The sequence below is a fragment of the Pelodiscus sinensis genome, chromosome 2 (genome assembly GCF_049634645.1).
Source record: "Pelodiscus sinensis isolate JC-2024 chromosome 2, ASM4963464v1, whole genome shotgun sequence".
Classification (NCBI taxonomy): Eukaryota; Metazoa; Chordata; order Testudines; family Trionychidae; genus Pelodiscus; species Pelodiscus sinensis.
The window spans coordinates 193,578,519-193,606,419 of record NC_134712.1 but is presented as its reverse complement, the minus strand read 5'-3'; the positions used below and the strand labels follow the sequence as shown (position 1 = coordinate 193,606,419).

Below are 27,901 nucleotides of genomic sequence, written 5' to 3'. Positions count from 1 at the left end.
TAAAGATGACTTCATGCCTATATCATCAAGACTCAGTTTGGTTGTTTCATCTCCAGAACTTAGGTTTAATAATATTAGCCCTCACAATGTAAGGTCTAACTCCTGAAAACACTTATGCCCATGTTTAATATTAAGCAAGCAAGTAATTTTTCAAAAATTAGCCTTGACTACTCATTTGTTTAAAGTTAAGAAGCATGTGCATGAGTGTCTGCAGTATCAGGGCCTAAAATATTGTAAAATTACATTGTGGTCAGAAGATGGGAGAAATTAATAATGTAGTTCAGTAATTGCCTTCATGCATTAACTTTCCTTTGTGTTGTATTCATATTTTGGATATGGACAGATATGTTCCACATATGTCACTGAATACAACACAGTGTAATTTGTGTTGACTATTTCTTTGAGGTGATTGTCAAATTATTTTGTACATTAAGCTATGATTAACTCATTACTTGATCACTATCTATTCTTTGTTTATTAGTACACCTTTCTAACTGTACATGGTAGATTCTGACACCCCCACTCATGTTGAATAAGTCCTTGATCTGCAAATACTGCTATAGAAGTGGTGCAGGAACATTTTTAAGAGTTGAAGTGCTGATATCCCTCTTACTCCAGTCCTTCCCCCAGATGAATGTAGTAAAGAAACCAGCTGAGGCTGGGAGCAAAGACCTGGTGTGCGGGGCCAGCAGCCAAGACCTGGGGAATGGAGCTGGCAGCAGAACCTCCAGTGTGCAGGACCGAAGCAGAGCTCCTGACACACAGGGCTGGCAGAAGAGCCTCAGGAGCCTGGGGTGGCAGCTAGGTCCCCAGACAAATGGTTAGCAGCAGATTGTGTGGCACATGGGGAGGCAGACTTGACCTGGGAACTAAGCTGGGATCACAGCGGTGTTGCAGCACCCTCCACCTCCTAGTTATGGCATTTATGGCTACATGTGATGACAGGTGATATTCAGACTACTGTGTTAGTGATGATCACAATGTGTGTTCAATAGCTGCTTTCCCTGGGGGATGACGGTAATACTGTAAAAGGAGAGGTTTCTAGGTGGGTCAAATAGGGTCAAATTTCTACCTGTACAGTAGTGAATCTTTCCATTCCCTTGCTATCCTTTTCATTTCCAAAATTGCCTTTCATCATATATGTACAGCATGTACTCCCTATTATCTAGCTCAATCAATTTAATTTACACTTTGGATGCTGTTAATGGAGGATATTGATTGTCCAGGAATGAACTGGTTTCCTGGCTCTAATCGAATATAGACATCCTCATAGAATAATTGGGGAGAGTCCTGAGGGACTAGGTTGGGAAGGGACATACTTTGTGTCAAAGCTGCAGTTCAAGGTGAACAGTGCTGCACTATAACGTACTTACGAAGTGATAATGGAAACCACGGGGGGGGGGGGGGGGGAAAGGAGATAGGGACAAACAAAGGCCTGGGGAATTGCTGGGAGGGCTGGAGCTGGGAGACTGACCATTTTGATTTCGAATCTGGAGTGTACAGTGGCTGTGTGTGTGTAGCGGGGGGAAGCTTTTTTAATCCAAAATATCTCCTCCTCCCCACCTCTCACTATCATGTTGCTACAGCCTGGGAGGGTCCCGCAGAGGAGGGCGCCAGCCGCAGGCAGGGAGGGGAACATTTGCCTGACGGACGTAATCCTCCCCAGCAGCGGAGTGTTTATGGTCCGCCGGAGGGGGGTGCTGGCGGCGGGGCTTGGCCGTGCTCTCCCCTCCCCGGAGAGTTTCCCCTGGTGGGGGCGCTCGGGGTTGCCGGCTCGTCACCGGCTCCCGGGGCCGGCCGGCGCGACATGCGGAGCTGGGGAGGCGGCGATGCAGCGGGCGAGGGAAGCAGCCACGCGAGTCTCTCTGTATCCGGCTTCGGGCAGAGGCGGCGACCATAGCGCGGAGGGCGGGGAAGCGGCAGCGGGAGGCGCCGCCTGTGCCCGGGCTGTGGAGGTGTGTGTCTGCTGGGGCCGGCTGGGGGTGGCAAGGGCTCGTGGGGGGCTGCTTGGGCCCGGCCGGAGCGAGCGGAGCGCGGGAAGCGGCTGTAGGGCTCACGGGAGGGGGGGGGGGGAGGCTGCTGAGCTAAGTGGATGGGATCAGCAGGGAGGGGAGAAAGTTGGCGGCTCCGCCTCTGGTGCCCTCCGGCGGGCGGGGGGCGGGTAACGGTTCCCGGGTGGCTGCGCTGGGGCGCCAAGAACTAACGTCTGGGGGGCGGACGGGAGGCCAGGGCTGAGGGGCAGCGCGGGATGGCAGAGCTGGGCCGGGGCAGAGGAGAGGGGCTGTTATTTAATAGTTTGATTGACTGGACTCTGCCTTTGCATCGGGTCTTTTTAGTTGTGTGAGGGACAGTGTTTTCCGAAGCCAGGTCTATATTATTTTGGCTTTTAGTTTTCCCCTTTAAGTTTATGTACCCCCCTTGTAAATTTACTCCCAGCGTGGAAGCACCATCACCAACAGATTTCCTTTAATAATTTAGCAACCTGAATGGTGTAGTTCCTCTAAAAAGATCAGGTTGTCAGTAATAACCGAGACGGGTTTTGTGTCCTCCCCTTCACCCCCCCATATGCTGTACTTTGCCTCGATTTTTGTTCACATGCACCCCCTGTGATCTGTGGCACCTTTCCACCCTCCATTGCTGTGTGGTATTTGTATCGTGTTGTCTTTCAGGCAGCTCTCATTCAGCCTTCCTGTCCCCGTAGAGATGTGATGTGTTGTGTTTCCCCCCCCCCCTTTGGACTCATGTGAAGCGGGAGACCGTCACGTTTCATATTTTTTTTTCCTTTCCCAGGTGCTGAAAAGGAGGGCTGCAGCTCCCAGAAGCAGGATCGAGGACATTTCCCCCTTCACCCCTCCCCTAGGAGCTTTACAGTTTCAGCTGCCAAATCTGTGGAGGAGAGAGACTTTCGCACCCCCCTCCTCCCCAATCTGAAATATACAAAAAGCGGAAGAAGAGCCAGCAGCAGGGGAAGGGGGTGGAGGGAACAGCAATATTGTTGCAGTTATAGTGGGAGAGGCTGATGGCGGAGTTTGGCAGCAGAGGTGCTGCCTCTGGTAGCACCAGGAGCGAGGGGCTTCCCTCCTCTCCGGGTCCCGTCCAGGGGAAGGTGGCTTTCAAGGCAGGAGATGGGGAAGGAGGCGGCGGTGGTGGCAGCAGTAGATCCCGCGTTGATAGTGCAGGCGGCGGCGTCTCTAATGGGGACTGCACTCTGGTTGGAGACGAGACGGGATCAGCACAGCCCGGTAGCCCTGGCAGCAAAGAGAGAGGATGTTCCACCGTGCAACAGAGGGATGGCAAACCCGGCATCCCCCGGAGGAGCAGTATCATCAAGGTAAGAGGGCTTGCCCCGCCCCAGCGCAGGGATTTCTTTTTGCCTGGGCGGGAAGAGATGCGGTGAGGGGGAGATCTAGCTCCCGTAGCTCAGTCAGGCTGAAAGGATTTGTGATTTTTGTGGAGGGGGGACTTGGTCTGCCATTGAACGTATTGGACAAACTGGAGAGAGAGGATCTTATGCGCAGGATATTAATATTATTGATCTCAGAGGGCTTCTTGCCCAAAGCAGGTGGAAGGAAAACAAAGCCTGGCTGATTACTAGTAAAGCAACGAAAACGAGCATCACTGAAAGCCGTTTGTGTCAGGGTCCCTGCTTAAAATCTGAGATGGTGGTGCACCCCAGCAGAGCAATTTTGTGGCTCCATTGGGGAGGGAGGTGAAAGGAAGACACGCACAGGTGATGGGAAAATCAGGCACTCATTGGTCTGGGGAAAAGGGGGGGAGGTAAAATATGAAGGCTTCCTCCTTAAAGCAGTCAGTGCGTCTAGCAATAGACTATAATGTACTTTGCATGGTAGCAACCTTTGTCTACTATTATACCTGTATGTAGATTCAGCTGTTAATGTTTAAACATGACAAGGGTAGGCTTTATATAATGTAAATCATTGGAGGAAGGGATGGAAGATTTCTAAGAATAACCATTATGTAAGTATAGGTATTCCCTTTCCTTATACCTTTCATAGCTCCATCAGATAAGTCTAGCGAGCTTTAAAAAAATCTTCCAAAAAGAAAGCAAATTTATTTTTATTAAAAGTACACTAGCGGTGAGTTTCACTGACTGATATAAATAATTGGCTTTTCTTCTTACTGTTACACATTTTTTGGGCACATGTAATAATATATGCTGAAATGTGAATATGTATTTTTGCTACCTGGACAACAGTGAATTATATCAGGAAAAGCTAGGCCACTGGTGTATCTCAAGTTGTGTTACATGAAACTGCAGAACCTTGGTTTGAGAACCAAGGAGAGGACAAGGACAGCTAGTGTTAGTGCACCCACCCTTCCTGTCAACACTGATGATAGTGGGTGGGGTAGTGGGGAAACTGCAACAATAAACAAGAAGCAGTTGAACATTGTGTTTGCATAATTTAGTATTCATTTGACTTCCAAATACAAGATCAGTATTAATTTCTTCCCCTGTGGTTCACATATCTGGTTGTCCAAAAAATATATTGCATTGTATGCGGTATATTACAAGTGGTTGTGATGTTGATTTTTTTGTGTCACCTGTTTTATACAATAAGCTTATATTTTTGTAAGATATAAACAAGCATATAAAGTTTAACAATAAAATATAAAACTAAAGAATACAACTGTGGAAATATTAAAAGAGATTTTTTAACTTTTAATATTATTTCTTAATGCATGCCATCTTTAACTCTAAAACTCTTCTATTTCTATAGAAATTTTTAAAGGAATGATACCTGAAAGTTGCTACTTGATAATTCTCAATTTTATACATTTGAAATTAACATATTTTAGCTTAGAACTGATATCTTTTGCTGTGTAAAAAAGTCTCAGCGAGGTAGCCGTGTTACTCTATAACTTTAAAACCATTGAGTAATCCTGTGGCACCTTAGAGACAAAAAGAAATATATAGTATCATGAGCTTTCATGGGTAAAGCTGGAGTAATTTGCTGTGTAGTTTAGATAAATAGTATGTAAGATGGAAAAAATCCAGTGAACATCAGTAACTTTTGAAATTATTTGGGCCATAATTTTTTTAGACTTGAGTACTTTAAAATAGGTACTAAAATGAAAATGGTTTGACTTCCAGAATTGCTGATGAATACCCTGCCTCCTATAGTAGTTAATGTGTTTTGAGTATCTTGTAAATGCTTACTTTTAGGAGGCAGTCTTACAATTTTAGCAGCAACATTTAGTATTATCTTAACATTCAATATCTGACACTTGTCCATCTGTATCAAAAATCAAGATACAGGTATTTTAACTATCATAGTCCCGTTTGTAAAACTTTTTTTGAAATTTAAGTGGCTTATTTTTATATGATGGGCTAAAGTCTGTCTTTTCCAAGGGATATGGGTGTTAATGTAAAATCTCAGCAAGATACAAGAAGTGCACTTTCTTTACTTACAGATGTAAAATCCTATTTAATTGGTTAACTGGTTAAACATATTGTTTAACCAGTTAACCCACAGAAGGGGAGGTGAAGAGGGTACTCCAGCCTGGAGTGGCTGCCCCTGCCCGCTGGTGGGCTGAAGCAGTCCCTGCCTGTGGAGTGCCCTGGCCTACCACAGACAGAGGCTGCTCCAGCTGGGATGCCAGAACATCCCCTACCTGCAGTGCAGACAATGGTAGCTGCCTTCTCTAATCCTTCTTCTTTCCTCTCTGTTCTTTCCTCTTTTTTTGTTTGTTCTGGATCTTTCCGCTTTCTATATTTAATTATTTTTTGATCTTTTTCATGCTTTTTCTTTTTGTACCCACTTCACCGATAGCTCTTCTTTCTCCTTTGTGGGATGAGTGTGTGCTACTTGGGTTGGAAGTATTCATAGAAGCTCAATGTGCACTAGTAGCTGAGCTAAGTGTTGTGGAAAAACAGAAGATGACCTTGAGGTGAGGGCTGCTGCTTGGCTTCATCCTGAGTCTGGGAGCTGTACTTATGGCCAAGTGTATTAAAGGATTGTGCAGGAACAAGTAAAGATTGTTTTCAGTGGAGAAGCTTGCTGCTTTACTTTGAATCTCTTGGAGCAGATGCTTGCCTTAGGTAGAACATTGTTGACATTCTGAGCGCAGAAGGTGGGGGCTCGCAAAATACCTTAAATACCTTGCCTCTATAAACTCTTCTTACAAAAAAACCTCCTCAGAGTCACAGATGCACTGGCTCTGGAAAATAGGCTGCCGCTATCAAGTGATTTAAATCCTGAAAAAAACAGGAAGGAACACTTGAATTCCTTCCCTGGGGTACACCAAGCTATTTTGCCACAAAAGAGCTTGAAAATAGAAGCAAAAAGTTCATAAAACAAACTATCTCTGATAGCTGACCTCTCAGGCTAGGCAGACACACACACAGACCTCCTGTTACCGTCCAGGACACACAAATTAAATCATCAACAAAAATATGCTTTCTAAAGCATACTTAGTTGCTAGGTGTTACAGAACAACTAAGAAAGAACAGCTCAAAACACAAAAGAACAATCTCTTTGGGCTATATCTTAAATATGGTGATTGGGGAAGGGAAAACACATGGAATTCACACACAGAATGTTAACCAAACAACCAAAATAAAGAAAAATACCCTGATTATGACTAAATACACATTCCCCCCTTATTTACTCAAGATCCCTTCATGGTTCAGTCCACTTCCATGCCCCAAATTTGTTGGAAACATGGTAGTTCTGTCTGGGTTTACATCATTCACTGTCTCCCAACTCCTGGCTTAAACTCACACACAAAGAGAGCATGCACAGTATCTATCTACCATTCGGATTTCAGCACTGTATCCCATTGATTATTTTGGCCCCCTGCCAACACCCTTAGCTACCTGAATTTAACCCTTTAGTTACCAAGGGCTGGCCTGTACTCCTCTTATCCATCACAGCTGTTCATGAAGCTCTTCTCTCCATACTGTTCCTTTTCTTTGTACCATGCTATCCTCCCAGAGTGGAGAATGATATACAACCTAGGGGTTATTTCAGGTAATCTTTTATGTTACTGGTTATGTCTACACTTGCACCCTAGTTTGAACTAGGGACGCAAATGTAGGCATTCGAAATAGTAAATGAAGCCGGGATTTAAATATCCCTCACTTCATTAGCATAATCTCGGCCGCACCCTGTTTCAGAACCCAGCTGTTTCGAAAGTGAAAGTGTGCTCTGGGCCGCGTTAGTTCGAAACAAACCCCTTGGTTCGAACTATCGTTACTCCTCAAAAAACGAGTAACGTTAGCTCGAACCAAGGGATTCGATTCAAACTAACGCGGCCCGGAGCACACTTTCATTTTCGAAACAGCTGGGTTCCGAAACAGCGCGTGGCCGAGATTATGCTAATGAAGCGCAGGATATTTAAATTCCGGCTTCATTTACTATTTCGAATGCCTACATTTACATCCCTAGTTTGAACTAGGGTGCAAGTGTAGACATACCTGCAGTGTCATGTTTGTGTGTCTTGCAGGGATATCCTGTTTTTTAGATGTCCAGTTCATGAACTTAAATAGTTTACTAGTGCATGAAAATGAAACATGTAAGCAATATTCCTTAGGGTACGTCTAGACTACATGCCTTTGGCGGCAGAGGCATGTAGATTAGACTATCCGGCAAAGGAAAATGAAGCATTTAAATAATCGCCGCTTCATTTAAATTTAGATGGCTGCCGTGCTGAGCCGATAAGCTGTTTGTCGGCTCAGCGCGGTAGTCTGGGCACTCCGCGGTCGACATCAAAGGCGTTTGATCCCTGGGAGGTCGACATCAAAGGCATTTGATCCCTGGGAGGTCGACAAATGCCTTCGATGTCGACCATGGAGCGCCCAGACTACCGCGCTGAGCCGACAAACAGCTGATTGGCTCAGTGCGGCAGCCATCTAAATTTAAATGAAGCGGCGATTATTTAAATCGCTGCTTCATTTTCCTCTGCCGGGTAGTCTAATCTACATGCCTCTGTTGCCAGAGGCATGTAGTCTAGACGTATCCTTAGTTACTTCTAGCTAAGGTTTCCTATATAATTACCTTTAATATAGGAATTCCTTTAAATAAATCCCTATTTCTATCACAACTGGAATGGCCCTAGTACTATGATCTTTTTTTCTTTCATTACTTTAATCTGCCACTGGCTGTTTTGTTACAGCTTAATAGGCTTGCAACTAGCAGACAGACTGTAACTCCCTCAATCAAATTGTTCCCGGATCAGCCCTTTTCAGGTTTCCACCTTTCTCCTTGCTAGTTTAGGGTAGATAGTACGTCTTATTTAGTAGGATTTACAGATAATATAAGTAAATCTCCCACCTGAAGACCCAGGAGCTGCTGCATAACTTTCTGAGCTACTCTATATAGACATGTGTATCTTATTTTTAGTAAACCTAGTAAACTATGGGAAAGAATGAACAGCAGCAGTATTATTTCCATTCATGTGTCTTCTCTTCTTCCTCATTTCAATGATAGGGCAAAATTCATGTAACTTAAATAATAAACATGACAATGATCATATAACTTCTTTGTTAAGCTTTCCATGCAATCATATTTATAGCGCTCAGAAGTTTCAACATGTTGCATATGTTAGTGACAAAAAAAGCATGTCACTGCTTGCTAGCAATGAAGTGACCAGGACACCTCAAAGTCATTGTTCATTTGTGGTATGCCTCTGTTTCTAAGCTGAAAACACATGCCTTACTACTTCACTGAGGTCATGTCTACACTAGGAAATTATTTTGAAATAATTATTTAGAAATAATGACTCCCGAAATAACTTATTTCAAAATAAGCTTGTTCCCCAAGAAAAGCAGGAGTTATTATTTTGAAATAACTAGCCTTTTATTTTGAAATCTAGGGTTTGCTAGTGTGGATGCTCTGCATGTTATTTGGAAATAAGAGATGTTATTTTAAAATAACTCCCTAGTGTAGACCAGTGGCGAGACACACAAAATGCTACAAAATGATGCAACTTCCTCTCATAATTTGAACATTTCTTTATATTTTTTACTTGCTTCAAGCGATAAGAAGTACTAAACAAAACATTGGGGCACGTGCAAGATTTTGAAATGCAGACAACATTTTTATTAACTGGCACAGTGCTAACAAGACAGTTAAAGAGTACCTCCAATGATTTCTGCCAGGGTCTATAAACATATTAATAAAATGTTGTGTTCAGTGGTATCAATCTGCATTTAAAAGAATCAGCATGGATACTTTTTTTAAAAGGCCAGGATGAGGTCAAGGTCCAGCAAGTACAGTTATTTCTGTATCCTAACTAGGTCTAAAATGAGACAAGAATTCCCCCCAGGAAATTTGTGGACTTGAGGCAGTATCTCTCAAAGTGGGCCACGGGCCTACTTTGGGAAAGCTGCTAATGGGTTACTTCTTGCAGTTCCCCTTGGCTGGAAACAGTGAACCAGAGCCAATGGGAGCCACAAGGCTCTGTGGCTGCAGAGCTTTTACATAAAGCAGAAAGGCCCATTAGCAGCTTTCCCAAAGCAGACCCATGGCCCACTTTGAGAAACATAGACTTTAAGTTGTTATAGAAATGGCTTCATAGTAACCTTTCTACAATTGAAGGCTTGGGATAAGGCAAGTTTATAATTTTCTGGCTAAGTGCGTAGCATCTTAATGAACTATTGTTGGAAGTCTGTAAAAGAAGTTGATATTTTCCCCACTCAATAATGGACTCTGTCTTTTTGTTAGTTTTTAAAATTAATGTAGGTGATAGCCCAAAGTTCTTCCAAAAACTATGGAACCTCAATGAACATGATTGGCTGGAACTCAAGGAAAGAAACTGGCCACTTCTCTTTCCTAACATACAATTTAGTCCCATGGACATTGCCACTCCAGCCTAGACTAAATCATTCTTTTCTCTAAAAGAAATGGAAAATTCCTCAAGAAATAGATATTTGACAGCATCTGAATAGAAGCATCCATATTCATTAGACTCTCCACTACCTGGAGCAGTTTCGCTTACTGAGGTGTGGTAGATGCTATGGGGTAGGAATAGAGAACCTTTTTGTTTCATTCACATCTTCAGTGTAGGACTTTAAAATTTATGCTATGATCGATACAGTTTGTAATGTGATTTCTGCCACCTATACACTAACTTCCTCTCTAATAGTTTCATTTGAAAAAGAGAATCAGTATATCATTGTGATATGACCTACAGGAGCTATCTTCTGTAAAATAAGGATGTTAAATATAGTTTAATCAACTAGTCGATGGATTTTCCATTGATTAGTTGATAAGCAGGGGAGATGCAGTGGGATTAGCTCCCGGTCCTGGCAGCTAACCTTGTTGGGGCTCTACTTTTTAAATGTATTAAGAACTGGCAGGTTCCTAAGGCGTACACTAATACATTTAAAAGGCTGAAGCACAGCAGGGGGGACCCAGCATGAGCCGGGACAACTGATTTCCACCTTGTGCTGGGTCCCACCCGCTGCGCTTCTGATTTTTAAATGTATTAAGAGCCAACAGATACATTTAAAAAGCAGAATTGCAGCATCTGGGATTGGGCACAAGTTGGGAATCAGCTGATGTCAGGAATCCCTGCCTCCTGCAGAGACGGTGCTGGGGGGAACTGGCTTTTAAGCACTGACTCCTTCTCCCCATCCCTTACTGCCTCTACTAGAGGGGAAGTGGCTAGTTGACTATTCAATAAACTTTTGCTTATTGAATAGTTGATTAGTCACTTACATCCCTATTGTAAAATAGACAATACATGTTCTGTTGTTTAACACACAGATACTTGTTCTTAAAATAATGAAAAGAAAATTCAACCTATTGCGCTCCCCCAGACAACTGAAACGTTAGACATCAAATGAATCTTCAGAGACATCTTGTCTTATTCATGCCAGAAGGTTAACTTCTGAAATTTGGAATCTAGTCCCAGGAATATATTTGTAAACTTTTGAAAATGAATGCATTGCTTTGGCGGTTTAATCTAGCAATAGGTGTGAAAGTGTGTAGAATTATAGTCAGGGCTGGTAGAGCCACCTATAATTAAGATACTTGATACTTCCTATCATAAGACTCCATTTTCAGTTGCTTGTAATTTACCAAACTTTAATATTTTGGGCTGAAATGTTCCATGTCAGGTGTCTGGGCTGGCCTGGGAGATGGCAGCGGAATGGAGCAGAGGCTGCTGTGTCGTTCCAATTCCTCATTGCTCCTGGTGTTGTGGTGAGCACAGGGTGGCTGACCCCTGCTGCCTCCTGGTAATCCCCTAGGCCTCATCCCTGAGAAGGAGGGGGCTTGAGGGAAGAGGTGCAATGGTGGGGTGGAGGAGAGGGTGGAGCAGAGGCTGGCCTTGAGGGAAACTCCTCCAAACAGTAGAGACTCATGTGCTAGCAGCTATGCATAGGCTAGATTGTGGAACTCCTGGAGCTGTAGATGACCCGCAGGCCATGAGTTTGAGACTGCTGGTCTAGCCAATCCATAGCTAGGGGACTTTACCTATACTAGCTGTATCTGACTAGAAATTGAAATTGAGAGCAGGGTGCTTGAAGATTGCATTATGCTATCTGTAAGTCCCTGGGCTGATCATTAGTGCTGTTTAAGATACTGGCTATGAGAGAGAGTGCTGTGGATGCTTTTCAGATAATACATCATTTAAACTCTTCTTGAAGCGTCTGTTTCTGGTGGGGTTTTTTTTTGTTTGGTTGGGTTTATTTTTGCTTGGGAAGTAGCAGATACATTAATGTGTTTGCTGGAATCTGGAAGCTCAGTTTTAATGGTTTATTAACGTACTACACTATAAACGTGTTCCTTTTACAGTGCTAGCGATATCAATCTGTGCTGACTAATATATTTAGCTTCTAGCTATAATTGAAGAAATTTATTTGTGTATCAGCAGAATAGAGTAGAAAAAATGTTATGTAAGGCTGCAGAGCATAGTTAAAAACTGTGGTATTTTAGAATGTTCTTCTAAATAGGAGCTAGAATGTGTGTAAATTAAGGACATTAAATTGTGGTTATCTTGCTAATTGTGTAGTTGATACAGTTTGGTTGCAGTGGGGGTAGCTCCTGGAGCTGGGAATAAGCAGTCCTGCCTTGCACTGGTTCCAGGAACCACCTGCGCAATGGCTCTGTATTTTAAGTGTAGTAAGAGTTGCCAGGCTCTTACTACATTTAAAATGCAGAGGGCAGCGTCCTGGACCAGCGCAAGCTGGGACCAGCTCAAGCCTGTTCATGGCGGCTGGGACAGCAGCAGCCCCTGTCTGCAGGGGGTCCCAGCTCCCTGCTGGGACCACTGCGGACAGGGGTTGCTGCCGGAGCAGCATCCCCTATTAACTCTTACTGCCTCTGATAGAGGCATGGGGGAGGCAGGTGGAATTGCAGAGATGGTGCTGGGGGGAGCCAGCTTAAAAAGCTGGCTCCCCTCAGCACTGGCTCCTGGTTGTCCCCCTTGCTGCCTCTCATACAGAGGCAGCAAGCTGGGGAAAGGGGCAAGTGAGTAGCCGAGTACCCGCTAACATCCCTAGTGTGAATAAAATATCCTTCATTTTGAGAGGATTTTGGACTTGCTGGTGGTGTGATTCAGAATAGCCACCATATAGACGATGAGTCCTTTGAAGCAAATTCTCAGATGCTCTGAATGTGTTCAAGAAGGGACAATCTCTTCTGTAGGTGATGGGGGCTTCCTTTTTTATACAATACTTCTTGCTAGCCAGTTAATGTATGTGACAGAAATGAAGTTCTGTGATTCATTTCTACATTTTTGAGTCTCCAAACTCAGATTGTAGTTTTTATCATGAAAATAGCAGGCAGCACCTCCAGTAGAATGAGCTAAAAATTTGATGCTGTACGTGGATCTAAGACTGGGAAAAATATCACTGTCCTGTTTCCAGAAGGGAAATAGTTATCAGCATTGAGAAGTGTGTAGTCTCAGTTTTTTTGCTTGGAATTAGGATGTCCTAAATTAAAATCCCAGTCTTCTGAACTTCTGCCTCTTTTCCCATCTCTAAAATAATGATGGAGTACTGGCCTATCTCATGGGGTTGATGTGAGGATTAATTTGTTTACAAAGTGCTTTGCATATGAAAAAGTGTGTAGATATATGTATAACTACTAGTTATTGTAATCCTTTAGACACCATTGAAATAATCAACGTTCACACACCTGCGGTTACTTTTATTGAGAGAGGCAGTTGCATGTTGCCGCCCGCCACCTGAAATCTTCTTGAAGATTTTACATATATTCTAAACATAACACTTGAAAATAGTGAATCCAGTCTTGGCTGTTTAGTTCTGCACTGGCTGTTCTCTTTGAGCCACATGATCAAAACAGAAACTGAAATTCTAGTGTGTTTCGAGCACATCCATCAGTGGAGCATTCAATGTGCAGGCTCTAATCAGATCAGCTGACTCTCACAATCCCACCTCTTATAGGGGAAAGGGTCTACTGAAATTGTCTTTGGAGAGAAGGATATTTTTTTTTGAACTAACAGTGTTGCTATTTTCTTGTTACTGCCTTATCCTCTTCTCTCCACCCACCCCCCTTTCTGTCCTTATGGAGAAGGAGGGTGAAGTGAAGTGAACCTTCCTTTTTCCACCCAGGACTTGGGTGAAAGATTTCATGGTTATTAGATTTTGAGCTTCTTATTACCCATTTTTCAGATTATTTAGTTAGGCAGCACTATCCTACTGGGAAGTTTAGAGTACCAGTCTTCTAGCAGATAATGAGAGGGCCTTGTTAAGTCGAAGTCAAGCAGGCAGTATCTTAGAGATCACTAGTGAATTGCCATCTTAATTAGCTAGAGATCAGTGTCTCATATCTGGGAAAAACTTTTTTTGAGCACAGCTTAATCCAGGGCTACTCAACTTTGGAAGCCCTAGGGGCCACAGTGATATCCACAGCACATGCTGAGGGCTGCAACTTAAGTATGGTTGCATATATATGCAAATATTTATGCAGATATATGCAAATCGCTTCTTTCACAGTGACAGGCATGAATACAAAGATTAAGGCAAGACTACACAAAATGCAGGCCCCTATTTAAGTCAGTTCTGCTGATATTAATAAAATGCAGTATTTACCCAATTTCCACCCAATTGGACAGCACTTTTAATGAGCAATGTTAGCCTAGGAATTTAACTACTAAAATTATCATATCAACATAAACATATCAACAGAAGACCATTACATTGGCTACTTTTTTTGTTTTGGCTCACAATTTTAGCAAGTCAAACAAAAACTGCCAGTACAATATTTATTGAAATATAAGTACAATCAATGTGAAGTTAAAGGCACTGAGGGGAGAAGTGGCATGGCTGGAAAAGGAACCCAGGAATCCTGTTTCCCAGAATCCCTTCCTTTCCCCTGCCTGCCCCACAAAGCAGCAGCTCCCAGTCCTCACAGAGCAGAGACTGGAACCCCCCCCAAATCTAACCAACAGACCCACTGCACACCTACAGGAAAGGAAAGAAGCCAGAAGTTTTAATGCCCTGTTCCCTGCTCTGACCCAATGCACCCACTCCTCCCCCAGAGCCAGATACCCCCAGACCTCCCCTGCTCTAACCCAATGCACCCACCCCTTCCCCAGAGCCAGGTATCCCGCAGCCCCCTGCTCCAATGCCCTTCTCCTCCTCTAGAGCCAGGTACCCCCCAACCCCCTGCTCTAACTCAGTGTCCCACTCCTCCCTCAGAGCAGACAACCCCAGCCCCCATGCTCTAACCCAACGCAGAGCCGGGGACATAAATCTATTGGGGAAGAGGGTAACGCCCTGGGTCTCACCAGAGCCACACACTCTTCCCTCCAGGCGCTGGGGCCCGTGCACAGAACGTCTGTGAATGGTCTGTGCGTGCAGCTCCGAATGTTTCATTAAAGGCATGTGCTGCCGCCCTCTCCCCGATCCCCTTTGCAGGGCAAAAAATCCTGGACATTTTTTGCCTTTTAAAAAACCTGTCCAGATAGTGATTTAACATGTGAAAACAAGGACATGTCCGGGAAAAACTGGACGTATGGTAACCCTACCCAAGCCCCAGTGCAGACCTTTCTCGCCCCAGCCTCGCTGCCTGGCTCTGCCGCCGCCTCGCCACATCTCTTGCTACCCAGGCTCTTCCGCTACCTCTTGCCGCCCCTGGCAGCTCCTGTTCACAATTTGATGTGGCCTGGCTCAGTGTGGCGCCACGTGGCTCTGCTCGTGGGGAGGTGTTGCCGATGTGGTCGACATGGCAGGCGTGCTCTGCTGCCACCTCTTGCTGCCCCATGCGGCCTGGCTCAATGCGGCACTGCACATCTCGGCTCCAGGCAGGCGTCCCGAGTAGTGGCTCAAGGCATCGCAGGCCGCATACAAATGTGCTGCGTGTTGAGTAGTCCTGGCTTAAACAAAGAAGGCTAATATAAGTGCCCTAATTGTATTACTTAAACTCAGAACTACAACGGGATCATCTATGAACACCATGTAGTATTGCAACTGTTGTGTTGGGCTTTGTCTCCACTGGGATAAAAGTTAATTAATGTGTTAGTGCAGACAGAGTTTTAAGATGGTTGACCATTTGAAACTACAGCTTGCCTTGTTTGCAACACTAGCAAGCTGAAGATTTGGCTTTGGAGCACTGATGTCAGAGGTGATTCTCTTTCTACAGAAGGAACAAACCAGAAACTCCTCAAATGTCTGTGGTAGGAACTTCTTTGTTCTTTTTTTATAGATCTGAGGGAAGTGAACTAATCCAGTTACTAGTGCAAAAATAAAAAAGCTACCTTATTTTTTCTCCCTGACTTGAATCTTTTTCTTGAATTACTCTGGCTTATGTAAGTGCACATAGTCTTCTCTCAATTGCCACAACTATTGAATTCAAAATTAGGGGAACCTGCACTCTCAGGATTACATGGATAGAAAATGAAGATAAAAATTATTCCGTTAGGAGTTTAATGGGAGAAATTGATCTAGATTCAATTTAAGCATAGTTGGAACTCTCAAGGGTTGAGGAGGGAGAAACTGAATCCAGAGAAATGTAGGAAAAGATTGGTTTGTTCTCTTCTGTCATCTTGTCTTGGAGAATCTCTCTTCCATGTATAAATATTTAGGACTTTGTTTTGTTCCAGAGTTACTTCTGAGCTTTGTCTAGATTTGGAAAATTAAATAAACGTGTTAGTGTATTTAATTAAAACTTGTTAGCTACCTAGTAATTAAAAAACAGAACAAGGGAAAACAACAACTAAACTCTTTCTACTTGGTCTAAACAAGGCTCTGAAGAGTCTTTTTCTTGAAGAAGAAAAAACGTACAAACTGTGGATAAATTCAGCAGTATTTGGCACTGTTCTGATATGGTTTGTATTATCTTCTTCCATTTCTTAGCAATATAAAATGTAAGCTGAAATTCTGATAATGCCCTTGAAATTGATTCAGCATTGGCCCAGCATTAAACAATAGGAAAATATCACTCCCAGGGATCTTTTTGATTAAAATAAAAAGATGAATAGAGTTAATGAAAGGTTGTTTTCTTACTAATGGCAAGGGGGCTCTCCAGTGATAGGCTTGATATTGAAATGGGCTCCTTATCCAAAGCTGGAATGCTTACTAAATGGCAAATGGCGATGTCAGCTGGCTTCCTCTATGAAAGGTATGTCCGAGGTGTTCCATGGAGTTGACTTCATTTGATATGGCCTCAAAATACACACATTGTGATGCCGGATGTTCTATGTCTTGGTATTTGAAAAATGGCAAGCCTAAATGCTAGGAGAACTTCCAAAGCTAAGGAGTTCTAGCAGACTGCAGGTTGGAACATACTGACCTTGGGTGTCAGTTACATCTTGGGTGTAAAAAGGTCGGAGACTACTTGTGTACGGGGTTATACTTTCACATCCCTACTTTATATATACATTGGATACCATTTAAAACTTTTAATGTCCACATAATGGTGAATTAAGACTGAGGCCCATGTACAATCTAACCCAGGAGAACTCCCCAGAATTTTCATACAGCTAATCAAAACTTCTCATCTCCCCCGAAAGTGCTCATAACTAAAGTGTTTTTTTTTTTTTTTTTAAATCTATACAATCTTATAATCTTAGGGTATGTCTAGACAACATGCCTCTGCTGACAGAGGCATGTAAAATAGGCTACCCAACATAGTCAATAAAGTGGGGATTTAAATATCCCCGGCTTCATTAAAGTAAAAATGGCCGCTGTGCTGTGTCAGCTCAGCTGATTGTCGGCACAGTGCAGCAGTCAAGATGTGGATCGGTCGACAGGGAAAGCCTTTGTCGACCACTCCTGTAAGCCTCGTTTTATGAGGCATAAGGGAGCGGTCAACAAGGCTTCCCCTGTTGACCAATCCACATCTTGACTGCCGCGCTGTGCCGACAATCAGCTGTGCCAGCACAGCGTGGTGGTCATTTTTATTTTAATGACGCCGGGGATATTTAAATCCCCGCTTCATTGACTATGTCAGGCAGAGGCATGTAGTCTAGACATGTCCTTAGAAACATACAACAGGTAATGCCTCTTTCCATAAACTTGAAATCTTGCTAACCTACCCAATTGATGATGATCTTAAAAGGGCAAAAACAATGCCCAAACCAGTGTGTCCATACTTGTGTAGAAATGTTTGATTTCGGGCATGGTGTAGTGTATTACAGTACAATTTGTGAAAATAATACATTTTAGTACATTTATTTTAAAATATTATCCAATAATTAAAAATGAAAACAGTCAGCTAACAGTAACTTATCATTAGTTTATTTATCAGTTTCAAAGATACCAGATTCACTCCTAAGCAGTGGGGCTCTCAGGGATGTAAAAATGTAGCTGTTTACATGATTAACCAATGAGCCTGTGCTCATGGATTAATCCTAACGGTTACCCATAGCCCCTCTCCCTGCTGCCTCTATATCTTATTTCCGATCTTTAATACAGAGGCAGAAGCATGGGGCAGGGGCAGGTAAGAGCTGTTGCATATCGGGAGCCAGGTTTTAAGTTGGTTCCCTCCTTCCCCCACCCCCCACATGCTGGCTTCTGCGGAGCTGCTGCCCCACCTCCCGCTGCCTCCCACAGAGGCAGCAGTGTGGGAGAGGGCAGGTGGAAGCTGGTTCTCGCAAGGAGCCATCTTAAAAGTCCACTCCCCACGGGCACTAGCTCCCACCTACACCCCAGTGTGTATACATGTAACTGCTGAAATTTACAGAGATTACACGTTTACAAAATTAAATGCATTTTAACATCCCTAGTTTGAGTTATTAGTGAAATTCTATTATACAAGCCTACTCTCAAATAAGATTGATTATATCAAAAAATGGCACTGCCTTACAAGTACAGGGGAAAAAACAAATCACTTCCATAAGGGCATTCAAAAAATGGGATAAGGAGAATGCAAAATATGTGTAGAACACTTACATGGGAATAGACAAGACTGGGTAGAAGGAGAGAGAGGTACAGGTAGAGTGAAATAATTTGTTCAAGGTGACACAACAAATCACTACAGACCATGGAACAGAATCTTGCTCCATTTGACTCCAAGTTTAGCACCCTGAAATGTGTTTAGAGGGGGATGCGGACAAATACAAGTACAAGTATTGCTCTCCCCTTGAATTTCAGTTTGACTTGTGTGTCAGCAAAGTGTGAGTTATATCTATTCAAGACTTTTACAAAAATAACAATATATGTGTGTATTAATTATGGGAAATTTTGCAATTATGTAAAAGTAGGATCATACTGGAATTCCTGAACTGGAACAATAGGCAGATTTGGACTTGTTTAAGAAAATAGGAGAGGCACATGATAAACACACTAATTCAATAAGTAATGCTTCAGAGAAAGCCGTGGCTATCATCTGATAGGCAAACAAAGAACATGATTGACTTGTGAATTGCAGATGGAAATCAAGTGTGTTGTTTCCCAGGTCATATATGGACAATGCTTGCTCAGATAATAAGTTTGTGTAGGTATAAATCAAATAGAAAGCATTGTGAAAGAAGTAAGGAATGTTGAAGAGAGATAGAATACTATTAAAATGAGATAACAAATGTTGCTGAACAGGCATTGGATTACAAGGCCAAAATAAACAAATTTCTATAACTGATGATGTGCTTCAATTTAGTTACAAGTGTAAGTAACTGAAGGAGAATAAAAAGACACAAGTGTAAGAGACTGAATACAATGCATTGACTAAAGAGATAAAACAAAATGGAGAGACGAGCAACTGGATAAATGAACAATATAAAGAAGCAGAAGAATATGCAAAAAAGTACAATATCGTTTGTATTTTGATATCAGTACTAGAAGATATGAATTAAAGAACATGATGGCGAAAGACAAGCATGGGTGAATAACTGAGGATGAACAATTATAGAATAAGTTTTGGAAAGAATATTTTGATGAGCTGTAACACAGAAGATAGCAGATGCTGAAAAGCTTAAAGGAAATAAAGATCTCAGTAGAAAGTTTTGTAAAAAGGAAAAGGTGTCGGGAAGTGACAACATAACCACAGAGCTGTTGCAAGCAGGCGAGAAACACGTGATAAAGACAATGCACAATCTAGTAAAGATTTACAAGCAAGAACAAAGTGCTGAGCAAATGAGAGAAAGTGATAATAGTACTGATCTATAAAAAGAAAAAATAGTGCAAGAACTACAGAGGAATCAGCTTCTTGATTGTGCTGGGGAAAATATTCATTAATGACTGCAGAGAGGAATGAAGAGGTATGTGGATGTGATGCTTACAGAGGAACAGGCCAGATTTAGATGCGGATAAAGTACAATAGATCAGGTATTTGTGATAAGACAGATTATCACAAAGACAGAACACAGCAACTTTATAGACTTCAACAGGTTTTTGATAACATTTGACAGGAAGCGTTACAGCAAATCAGGAGAATGTATGGCATCCAGAAAAAAATGGTCAAGCTGATTTAAACAAAGAAATAAACAAAAACAAGTCACTGATTGTGGTGAGAGCTAAGGATATTAGCGACTAGTCGATTAACCGATAAGCAGGAGCTTATCGATTAGCACTATCAATTAGTCACATCTCCGCAGCTGCTGCTCTGTATTATATAGCCAAGAGAAGCCAGCGCGCGAAGGTGCTGAGTCTGTCCCTGCTCCACGCGTTTCTTTTCATTCAGCCTGGTGTTTGTGTGTGTGGTGATGAATGAAAAGAAACGCGTGGAGCGGGGACTGACTCAGCGCTTTTGCACACAGATTCCCTGGTCTGTGCAATGAAGATTGGCAGCTGGTGTGTGTGTGTGTGTGTGTGTGTGTGTGTGTGTAGTGATGAATGAAAAGAAATACATGGAGCAGAGACTTACTCAGTGCCTTCGCGATGCAAAGGGGCAGCTGGTGTCTCTGTGAGTGTGTGGGTGGGGAGAGGGGGAAGGGAGAGTGATGAATGAAATGAAATGCATGGAGCAGGGACCGACTCAGCGCCTTTGCGTGCAGCTTCCCTAGCCTGTGCAATGCAGAGCGGCAGCTGGGGAGGTTATATTGTGAACCAGTGCTAGCCAGGCTGAGTGCTGGGACTGCCTACCCTTATCGACTAATCAATTAGTTGACAGAAAATCTGTTGACTAATTGATTAGGAATGTAATTGCATTTTAACATCCCTAGTGAGAGCAGGCTAAAAGTTGATGGAATGGTTCAGATGACTATAGGAGTGAGAGAAGGATGAGACACTATTGCCATATTTGTTTAGGTTGTACTGGAAGTAGTAATGAGAGATGAAAAGAGAAGCATTCTGTTATGTGGGAGAACAGTGATAATCTTAATTTCCAAGATTATATAATTCTCATAGCATTTACCAAGGAAGTGTTATGGAGAATAATTGACAAGAGACTGGGAAAGCAGAAAATTTGGAGTGAACATAAGCATAGAGAAGATGAAAGCTATGGCAGTCAGAACAGAAGAGGAAGTAAAGATTAGAGATGTTAACGAGCAGCTGGATAACTGTTTAACCAATAAGCATTTGCTTATCTGTTAATGGTGGTGGTGAACAGCAACAACCCTTCCTCCCCCACATGCTCTCCATTTAAAACTCAGACTGGCTGGCTGGCTCAGTCCCAGTCCGCCAGTCCGAGTTTTAAATGAAGTGCAGGCAGGGGAGCTTCCTTTTGCCCTGCACTGCTGCCTCTAATATGCTACCACCACAGACAAAGGCTACTCCGTGGGATGCTGGAGCAGCCTTGTTCCCCGAGAGCTCTGGATCCCTCCATGGACAGAGCTGCTGCTGCCCTGAACTGCTGCCTCTGTAAATGATTAGGGCTTTGTATCAGAGGCAGCAGTGTGGGGCCACAGGCAGGAGTTGGTCTGCCTGGGGATCCGATTTTTAATCCAGCTCCCCTCGTGGACCAGCTCCTGCTTGCCACCCTGACCTGCTGCCTCTGATAGAGAGGCAGAAGCACAGGGTGGCAGGGGGCTCCCCAGGAGTGGGCCCGGGAGCACACTGGCTGCTGGCCCAACTACCAGGGGGTATTAAATAATCATGTAACTGCTAAGAATTGTTGCGGTTACGTGATTATTAAAACAAACGATTTCTAACATTTAACCTAAAGTGTAGTGTGTGTATCAACTGGGTTTCTTTGGTGCTTGAAAAAGGAAGCTGAAGGCCTCAGCACAAAATCTAAATGTTTTTGTTTTGTCAATAAGCAACCTGATAGTTCCTTCTAGCTACTGACATTTAGTTCGTTGGTTAATAGGTAAGTTGCTCTTCTCATAAGTGGTCAGTTAGGAAATCTGTAGTTTGTATCTGAGATGTTACAGATGTTAAGACCCAGTCCAACAGGCAAAACTTCTCCTGATCTTGCACTGATGAGCTGAATTCATAGAGCTTTCCTTAACTTCCTTAACTTCTGCATAGAGATATGGTCAATACATCTCAAAAAAGATATATTGGCATTGGAAAAGATTCAGAAAAGGGAAAAATGATTAGGGGTTTGGAACGCGTTCCATATAGAGATTAAAAAGAATTGGACTTTTTAGTTTAGAAAAGAGGAGATAAAGGGGGGATATGATAGAGGTCTATAAAACCAGTATACAATGATGACTAATGTGGAAAAAGTAAATAAGGAAAATTTATTTACTTTGCATAATATAAGAATTAAGGGTCCCCAAATGAAATTAATAGGTAGCAGGTTTTTTTAAAAAAAGGAAGCTTTTTCTTCATTCACCACAGGGTTGGCTTGTGGAACTCCTTGCCAGAGGATGTTGTGAAGACTAGGATTTTAACAGGGTTCAAAAAAGAGCTAGATAAATTCATGGAGGTTAGGTCCATCAATGGCTATTAGCCAGGATGGGTAGAAATGGTATCCCTAGCCTCTGTTTGTATGGAAATGGATGCAGAGCCAGCTACCGCCTTGGGCGTCCCATTGTAGGGGGCGCTGTGTGGGGCTGCCGGGCCCGGTGGGGGCGGCACCGCGCATGTGCTGCCTGCCCAAGGGCGGGGCCACACATGTTCTGTGCGCCTGGGGGCGGGGCCACGCATGCGCCGCACACCCAGGGGCGGGGGGGTGCCGCGTGCCTGAGGGTGGACCCATGCATGTGTCGCACTCCCAGGGGCAGCGCCACGCTTCCGGGGCTCGGGGCGCACGAATGGCTTGGGCTGGCCCTGAATGGATGACAGGAGAGGGATCACGTGATGATTACCTGTTGTGATTACTCCCTCTGGGGCATCTGGCATTGGCCACTGTCAGCAGTCAAGATACTAGGCTAGATGGACCTTTGGTCTGACCCAGTATGGCTTTTCTTATGTTCTGATTCAGTATGGCCCTCCTTATGTTCTGTATTTATAATCTCCCTTACCTTTGAGCTATGATTGACCACGCTTATAGTAGGGATGTTAACAAATGTGTTTTTTGTAAATGTGCAACTGCTTAATTTTTTAGTAGTTACACATTTACTCACAGGGGTCTGGTGGTTGCTGGTGCTTGCGAGGAGCCGGCTTCTGCCCTCTTCCCCGTGCTGCTGCCTCTGATACAGAGGCAGCAAGTGGGGCGTACCTGTAACCATTAAGATTAACTGATGAGTCCAGGCTTATCAGCTAATCGTGTATCAGGTACACGCTAACATCCCTGGCTCACAGATTGTGAATACATAAGAGGTACAAGACTGCTTGCTGTAATGATAGCTTTCTATACAGCTTCAAGAAAAGCAAGGTAAGAAGTACGATCAGTAACTAATCTTATCCCGAAGCTTCAGGGGGTAGCCAAGTTAGTCTGTACAGGATAAACTTAAAAAAACAACGAATAGTTGGGCAACACCCATGTCATTTGAAGAAGTGGGCTCTGCCCACGAAAGCTAATGATACTATCTACATGTTTTGTTAGTCTTTAAAGTGCTACCAGACTATTTGTTGTTTTTTTTAAATATAATCTTATCCCATTCTTCTGAATAATTCTGACACTTTACTAGCTGAATTTCCTGCTGTGCAAACACAGATGACTGAAAGAAAACTGTTTCCTGACCACTGTTTCTCTCCTTTTCTTTGTATTAACAATAAAAATATTCAGTGTAATGCATGTGATTTACATGTGTTGCTTTTCTGTCCCATCTTAATACACCACATCTTCAGATTTCCACAAATTAATACATATAATTTTTAAGATGCGGTATGTGCTTGTGCAGTGTTTCCAACCTGATTGTTAAGAAAGCGTGAACCAGCCCCTGACAATCATAAGCTTAGCTTAAAGATGAGGTTCTTTAAAAAAACAAAACAACAACAACAAAAAAAACATTTTGGGTTCTTTTCGCTTGTCTTCTGGTTTCTGTGTCTTTGGGAGGCATTAATTTGCTCTTTTAAAGTTTTTGTTTGCAATTGTGGGGGTTAGAAATAATCAAGAGTTCTGGAACAATTTGTATGCTTAGAGCTATTGAACCAAACTGTAGACTAGGCATATGATGGAAACAATTTCAAGTCATACCCCGCTGTTCCAGCACCTCCGTAAACAAATTTTAAAAAAGAAAAGCTGATATTCATGTAGTCATATGTCTCCAGAGCTAGGACTTGAAGGAAAACACCAGGTATCAAAAGACTTGGCATAATATTGTGAGATTCTAGTTGTGTATGTTTTGATTTTTATCATGCATTCAGGCAGCTATTATGTGGGGCAGAGACAGGATTGTTTGGCTTTTCACAGCAAGATAACTGAAGACAGAAGTTACGTGTAGTAGATTTTAGTTTTTTGTCAACATTTGCATTGGTGTGACTTATTCTTCCTTTATATTGCAAAATTATTTTGTTGTGAAAAGATCTTTTAGATGTAACTCTTAAGTGTACATTAACCATAGAATCATAGAACACTAGAACTGGAAGAGACTTCAAGAAGTTATCGAATCCAGTCCCCTGCCCTCACTTTAGCACCTCGATAAATTACAAACCCCCCAAAACTCACAAAATCCAGCCATTTCACTTCTATTTTTAGCATAGATTTAATCTGTTGTAACAGTTTGCTTAATTGCTCTTAGGGAGAATATTAATTATATTTTAAATTGATTATATGAGTGTTATTTAATGTGTTCTTTAATGCAATTCAGAACAGTACAGTAATTGTATCAAAGTTGCCATAAGACTAGATACAGAACCAGAGGGCTTGCAGGACTTGTCTGGATGCAGGAATCAAAGGTGCACTAACTGATGTTTATATAGTAGTTTTCATTCAGATGCCTTTGGAGGAAAATAATTTGGAGAATTTTAGTAGAATGAATTATCTTAGTTTGTAATTAGTGTATGTAGTTTGGGGGAAGGGATAGCTCAGTGGTTTGAGCATTGGCCTGCTGAACCCACAGTTGAGAGTTCAATCCTTGTGGAGGCCATTTGGGGCAAACATTCATCAGGGATGGTACTTGGTCCTGCTGTGAAGGCAGAGGACTGGACTCCATGACCTTTCAAGGTCCCTTCTAGTTCTAGGAGATAGGCAATCTCCATTAAAAAAAAAAGTAATGTACAATTAATAAGGCAATTTCATGTCCAAAGTATTATAAAACGAACAGCCCCCACTCCCACACCTGTCCCCAGCAAAACATGAAGGGGGGAAAGAGTGAGAGGCCTTTCTCCTGTAGGTTAGTTTCTGGCTTTCCTGGACCAGAGGGAAAGAATAATTCCATAGTTGAGGACCTCTCATTGTCACAACCCAGCCAACAATTCCCAGGCACTTAAATGTAGGAAGTTAGAACTACTATCTTGAACATGCTAGCTGATCTCAAGTGCTGTGGTAGTTCCAGGGGAAAGAGGTGGTGTCTTAGCCAGAGGCCAATTAATATATAGGACTTTTATGCATCAAATACCTTGATTTACATTCAGCAATAGCAATGCATCAGTAGTAGTATAAGAACTGGAGCAATATATTTTCTGTCTAATGTTGCCAAGGTGTTAGGTGGTTATTGAATGTGGTGAAATGTTGATCAATTCCTCCTCACTCTCCTCCCGTAAAAACTTCTTCACCTAAAGAATGTTACTGAATGAGGCATAAAAAAAATTGAGGGAGTCCCTTTCTAAAATATTGGCAGCGCATAACTGCAGAGTTTGGAGAGTGTCATACTAGGGACAGAGCTGGGAATCAGCTACTTATTACTGTGTACTTTTCTGGGAACCCAGTTTTCTTACTGGAAATCTACTTGTCGTTATTCTGAGGGGAGAGTACTTAGCAGCTGCAGCAGAAGAATTTCTCTATCTATTGCTATCCAATTACCTCCCCTCCATCAGTACTCTGCTCAGCTTAACTTGTCCAGGAATAACATCTGCAAATGAACTGAAAATTGGGATTTTAATTCCCCACATCCATGCTCCTTTTATTTTAGGATGCTGTGTTTGTAAGACAATACCAGGTTGGATGGACAGCCAAAGTGGGGACTGTTACTGTTTTGCTTTTGCTTTTGCTTCAAGTTAGAAGAAGAGGAAGCTGCATACCAAATTTGGTGGTACTAGCTCTTACTATTTAGGGGGAGTTCTTGAGCAAGCAGTCTCACAGACAGACAGACAGACAACAGAGAGACAAATCTCTAAACTACATAGGTAGATATACAGCTTTTGTGTAGCAGCCTTATGTGTGTGCTAGCATTTGAAATATCATGGCAAATGCCCATCTTCTCTTCATAGTATATTTGGTCTGTTGGCAAGTTTAGGTAGTGTGTATTGAGGACTTTATAGCCCTTTCCAAGGAATGAAGAGGCAGCTATCATTGAGCAACATCAGAATGTGTAATTCAGTACCTCACTAATGTGTCATTAGAAAAGGTCACAACTTTTACTGCAGCAGTTACTATATGCCAGTTACTAGAATTAGATTTCTGATTCTCATGTTTTAACTGCACTCATAGTGATAAAAGTTTGATTTTTTTGTAATATATATCAATTCTATTCATCTCATACACTTTTATATATTAGTCCAGTATAACTGCTCATGCAAAATGTTAACACTCTGACACTCTTTGAAACTGATAATGACAAAGAAGAACAGTATTATTTTACTCTAAGTACTATGGCTATCACAAGGAAATACAGTATTTGACAGTGCATAGAATTTTGTGAAGTACAATTGCATTTTGATTAGTGATTCTGCCAGATGGTCTCTCTTCTCCCTCTCTCTTAAATTTCTAGCTATGTTCTTGAAGTGTCTAGGAGTTCAATATGCTGCTTGATTCTCTTTAATTGCTCTAAAACATGTATACTTACCTGTATCTCAGAGCAATTAATAAAAATAGTGGAATGTTAGAATAGTTTAATTGAAACCTTTTAAAAAAAGTGTTCATAATTTTTATATGATACAAATGCATCATTTTTCATTTTTTCTCCTTAAATAAAGTTCATTTTTTGGTAATTTCTAGTCTGTGGCTTATATCCCACATTTTATGATAATATGTCTCTTGATTATTTTATACTTGGGTCAAAATTTTGTTTTCACCCTCTTTGACTCCACCCTGCTTTTGAGAACAGCAGAGTATGCCACATATGACATCCTGGAGAGAAGGCCACATGCCCTTTCTAACCCCCCTGTGGAAGAACAGAAGGAACTGCTGTTCTACATCTGCTGCACAGTCTGAAGGGAAGAGGCAACATTTTACAGATAGAAGCATCTTTATTTTTCTGTATTTTAAATTGCATTGGGGTTTAGGATTGATGCAACATTTGTATACATTTACTTAAAATATTTTATTTTTATGTGAGTTGGTAATTCCTCGTTTGCTAAAGTTCTGTTGTGTAGATACTGTTCTTAAAGCATTTGCTATAACATGAGACAGCATGGAACCATCCAACATTTATCTATGTTAATTGTGCATCTGGATGAATTATTTTTTAAAATAATTTGTAAAAAGCATGAACTTTTCTTCCTGAGGGAAGTATTTGTTGTAACACAGTTTAGCTTGTTACAGTGTGTTTTTTTTTATTAAAAACAATGTAAATTGTGAATAAAACAAAGAAATTACTGTTTCTCATGGAAATGTATATTCACCAATCTGGAGCATTTGCTGTTAATCAAACTCACTATGCCTCTGGAGTGTTCCAGAATGGCTTGGTACAGCATCACCATTATGTCTTAGCTTCAGTTTCACCTTGTAGGCTTCAATAGGTTTGCCAGTTGTCTGGTTTTGAACTGGACAGTCCGGTATTTGAGTTTTCTGTCCAGGAAACAAATTGAAAAATACCAGACACATAAATGTCTGGTATTTTCTAATTAAGTTTAAATTATTATCATGAGTATCAGTACGTAGATGCGTACTGCCTGGTTGGTAGACACGCTCACACTGTGTGAGCGTGACTACCAGCCAGGCAGTATGCAGCTATGCAGTAGAGAGATGGGGGGCGGGGCTGGGGCGTGATGGAATTTCCAGGGCCGGACTCGCCCATGCGCCCCGCCAGGACCATACGTGGGACGGGCAGCACTCCGGCATCTGTGCGGCTGGGCCAGCCCCACTCCCTACCGGTCGGTTCTCCCGGCCAGCCCCGCCCCCCCCAGCCAGCCCCATTTCCCACCAGCCAGTTCTTCCCC

General features: G+C 42.5%; 1 protein-coding gene across 3 annotated transcripts in view; it reads left to right on the top strand.

Moving 5' to 3' along the window:
• The first annotated feature begins 1,679 nt into the window (after positions 1-1,679).
• The window catches only part of PLCL2 (phospholipase C like 2), a 212,238-nt gene continuing 186,016 nt past the window's right edge, over positions 1,680-27,901 (top strand). Inside the window, exons 1-2 of one of the 3 annotated variants that reach the window (XM_075922108.1) lie at positions 1,680-1,955; positions 2,791-3,331. In XM_075922108.1, the coding sequence (XP_075778223.1) occupies positions 3,020-3,331 (312 nt within the window). In that variant the 5' untranslated portion in view covers positions 1,680-1,955; positions 2,791-3,019. Of the gene's footprint in view, positions 1,956-2,106; positions 2,368-2,790; positions 3,332-27,901 lie in introns of those variants that run through there. The other 2 variants (XM_075922106.1, XM_025189747.2) reach the window with 2 other exon arrangements.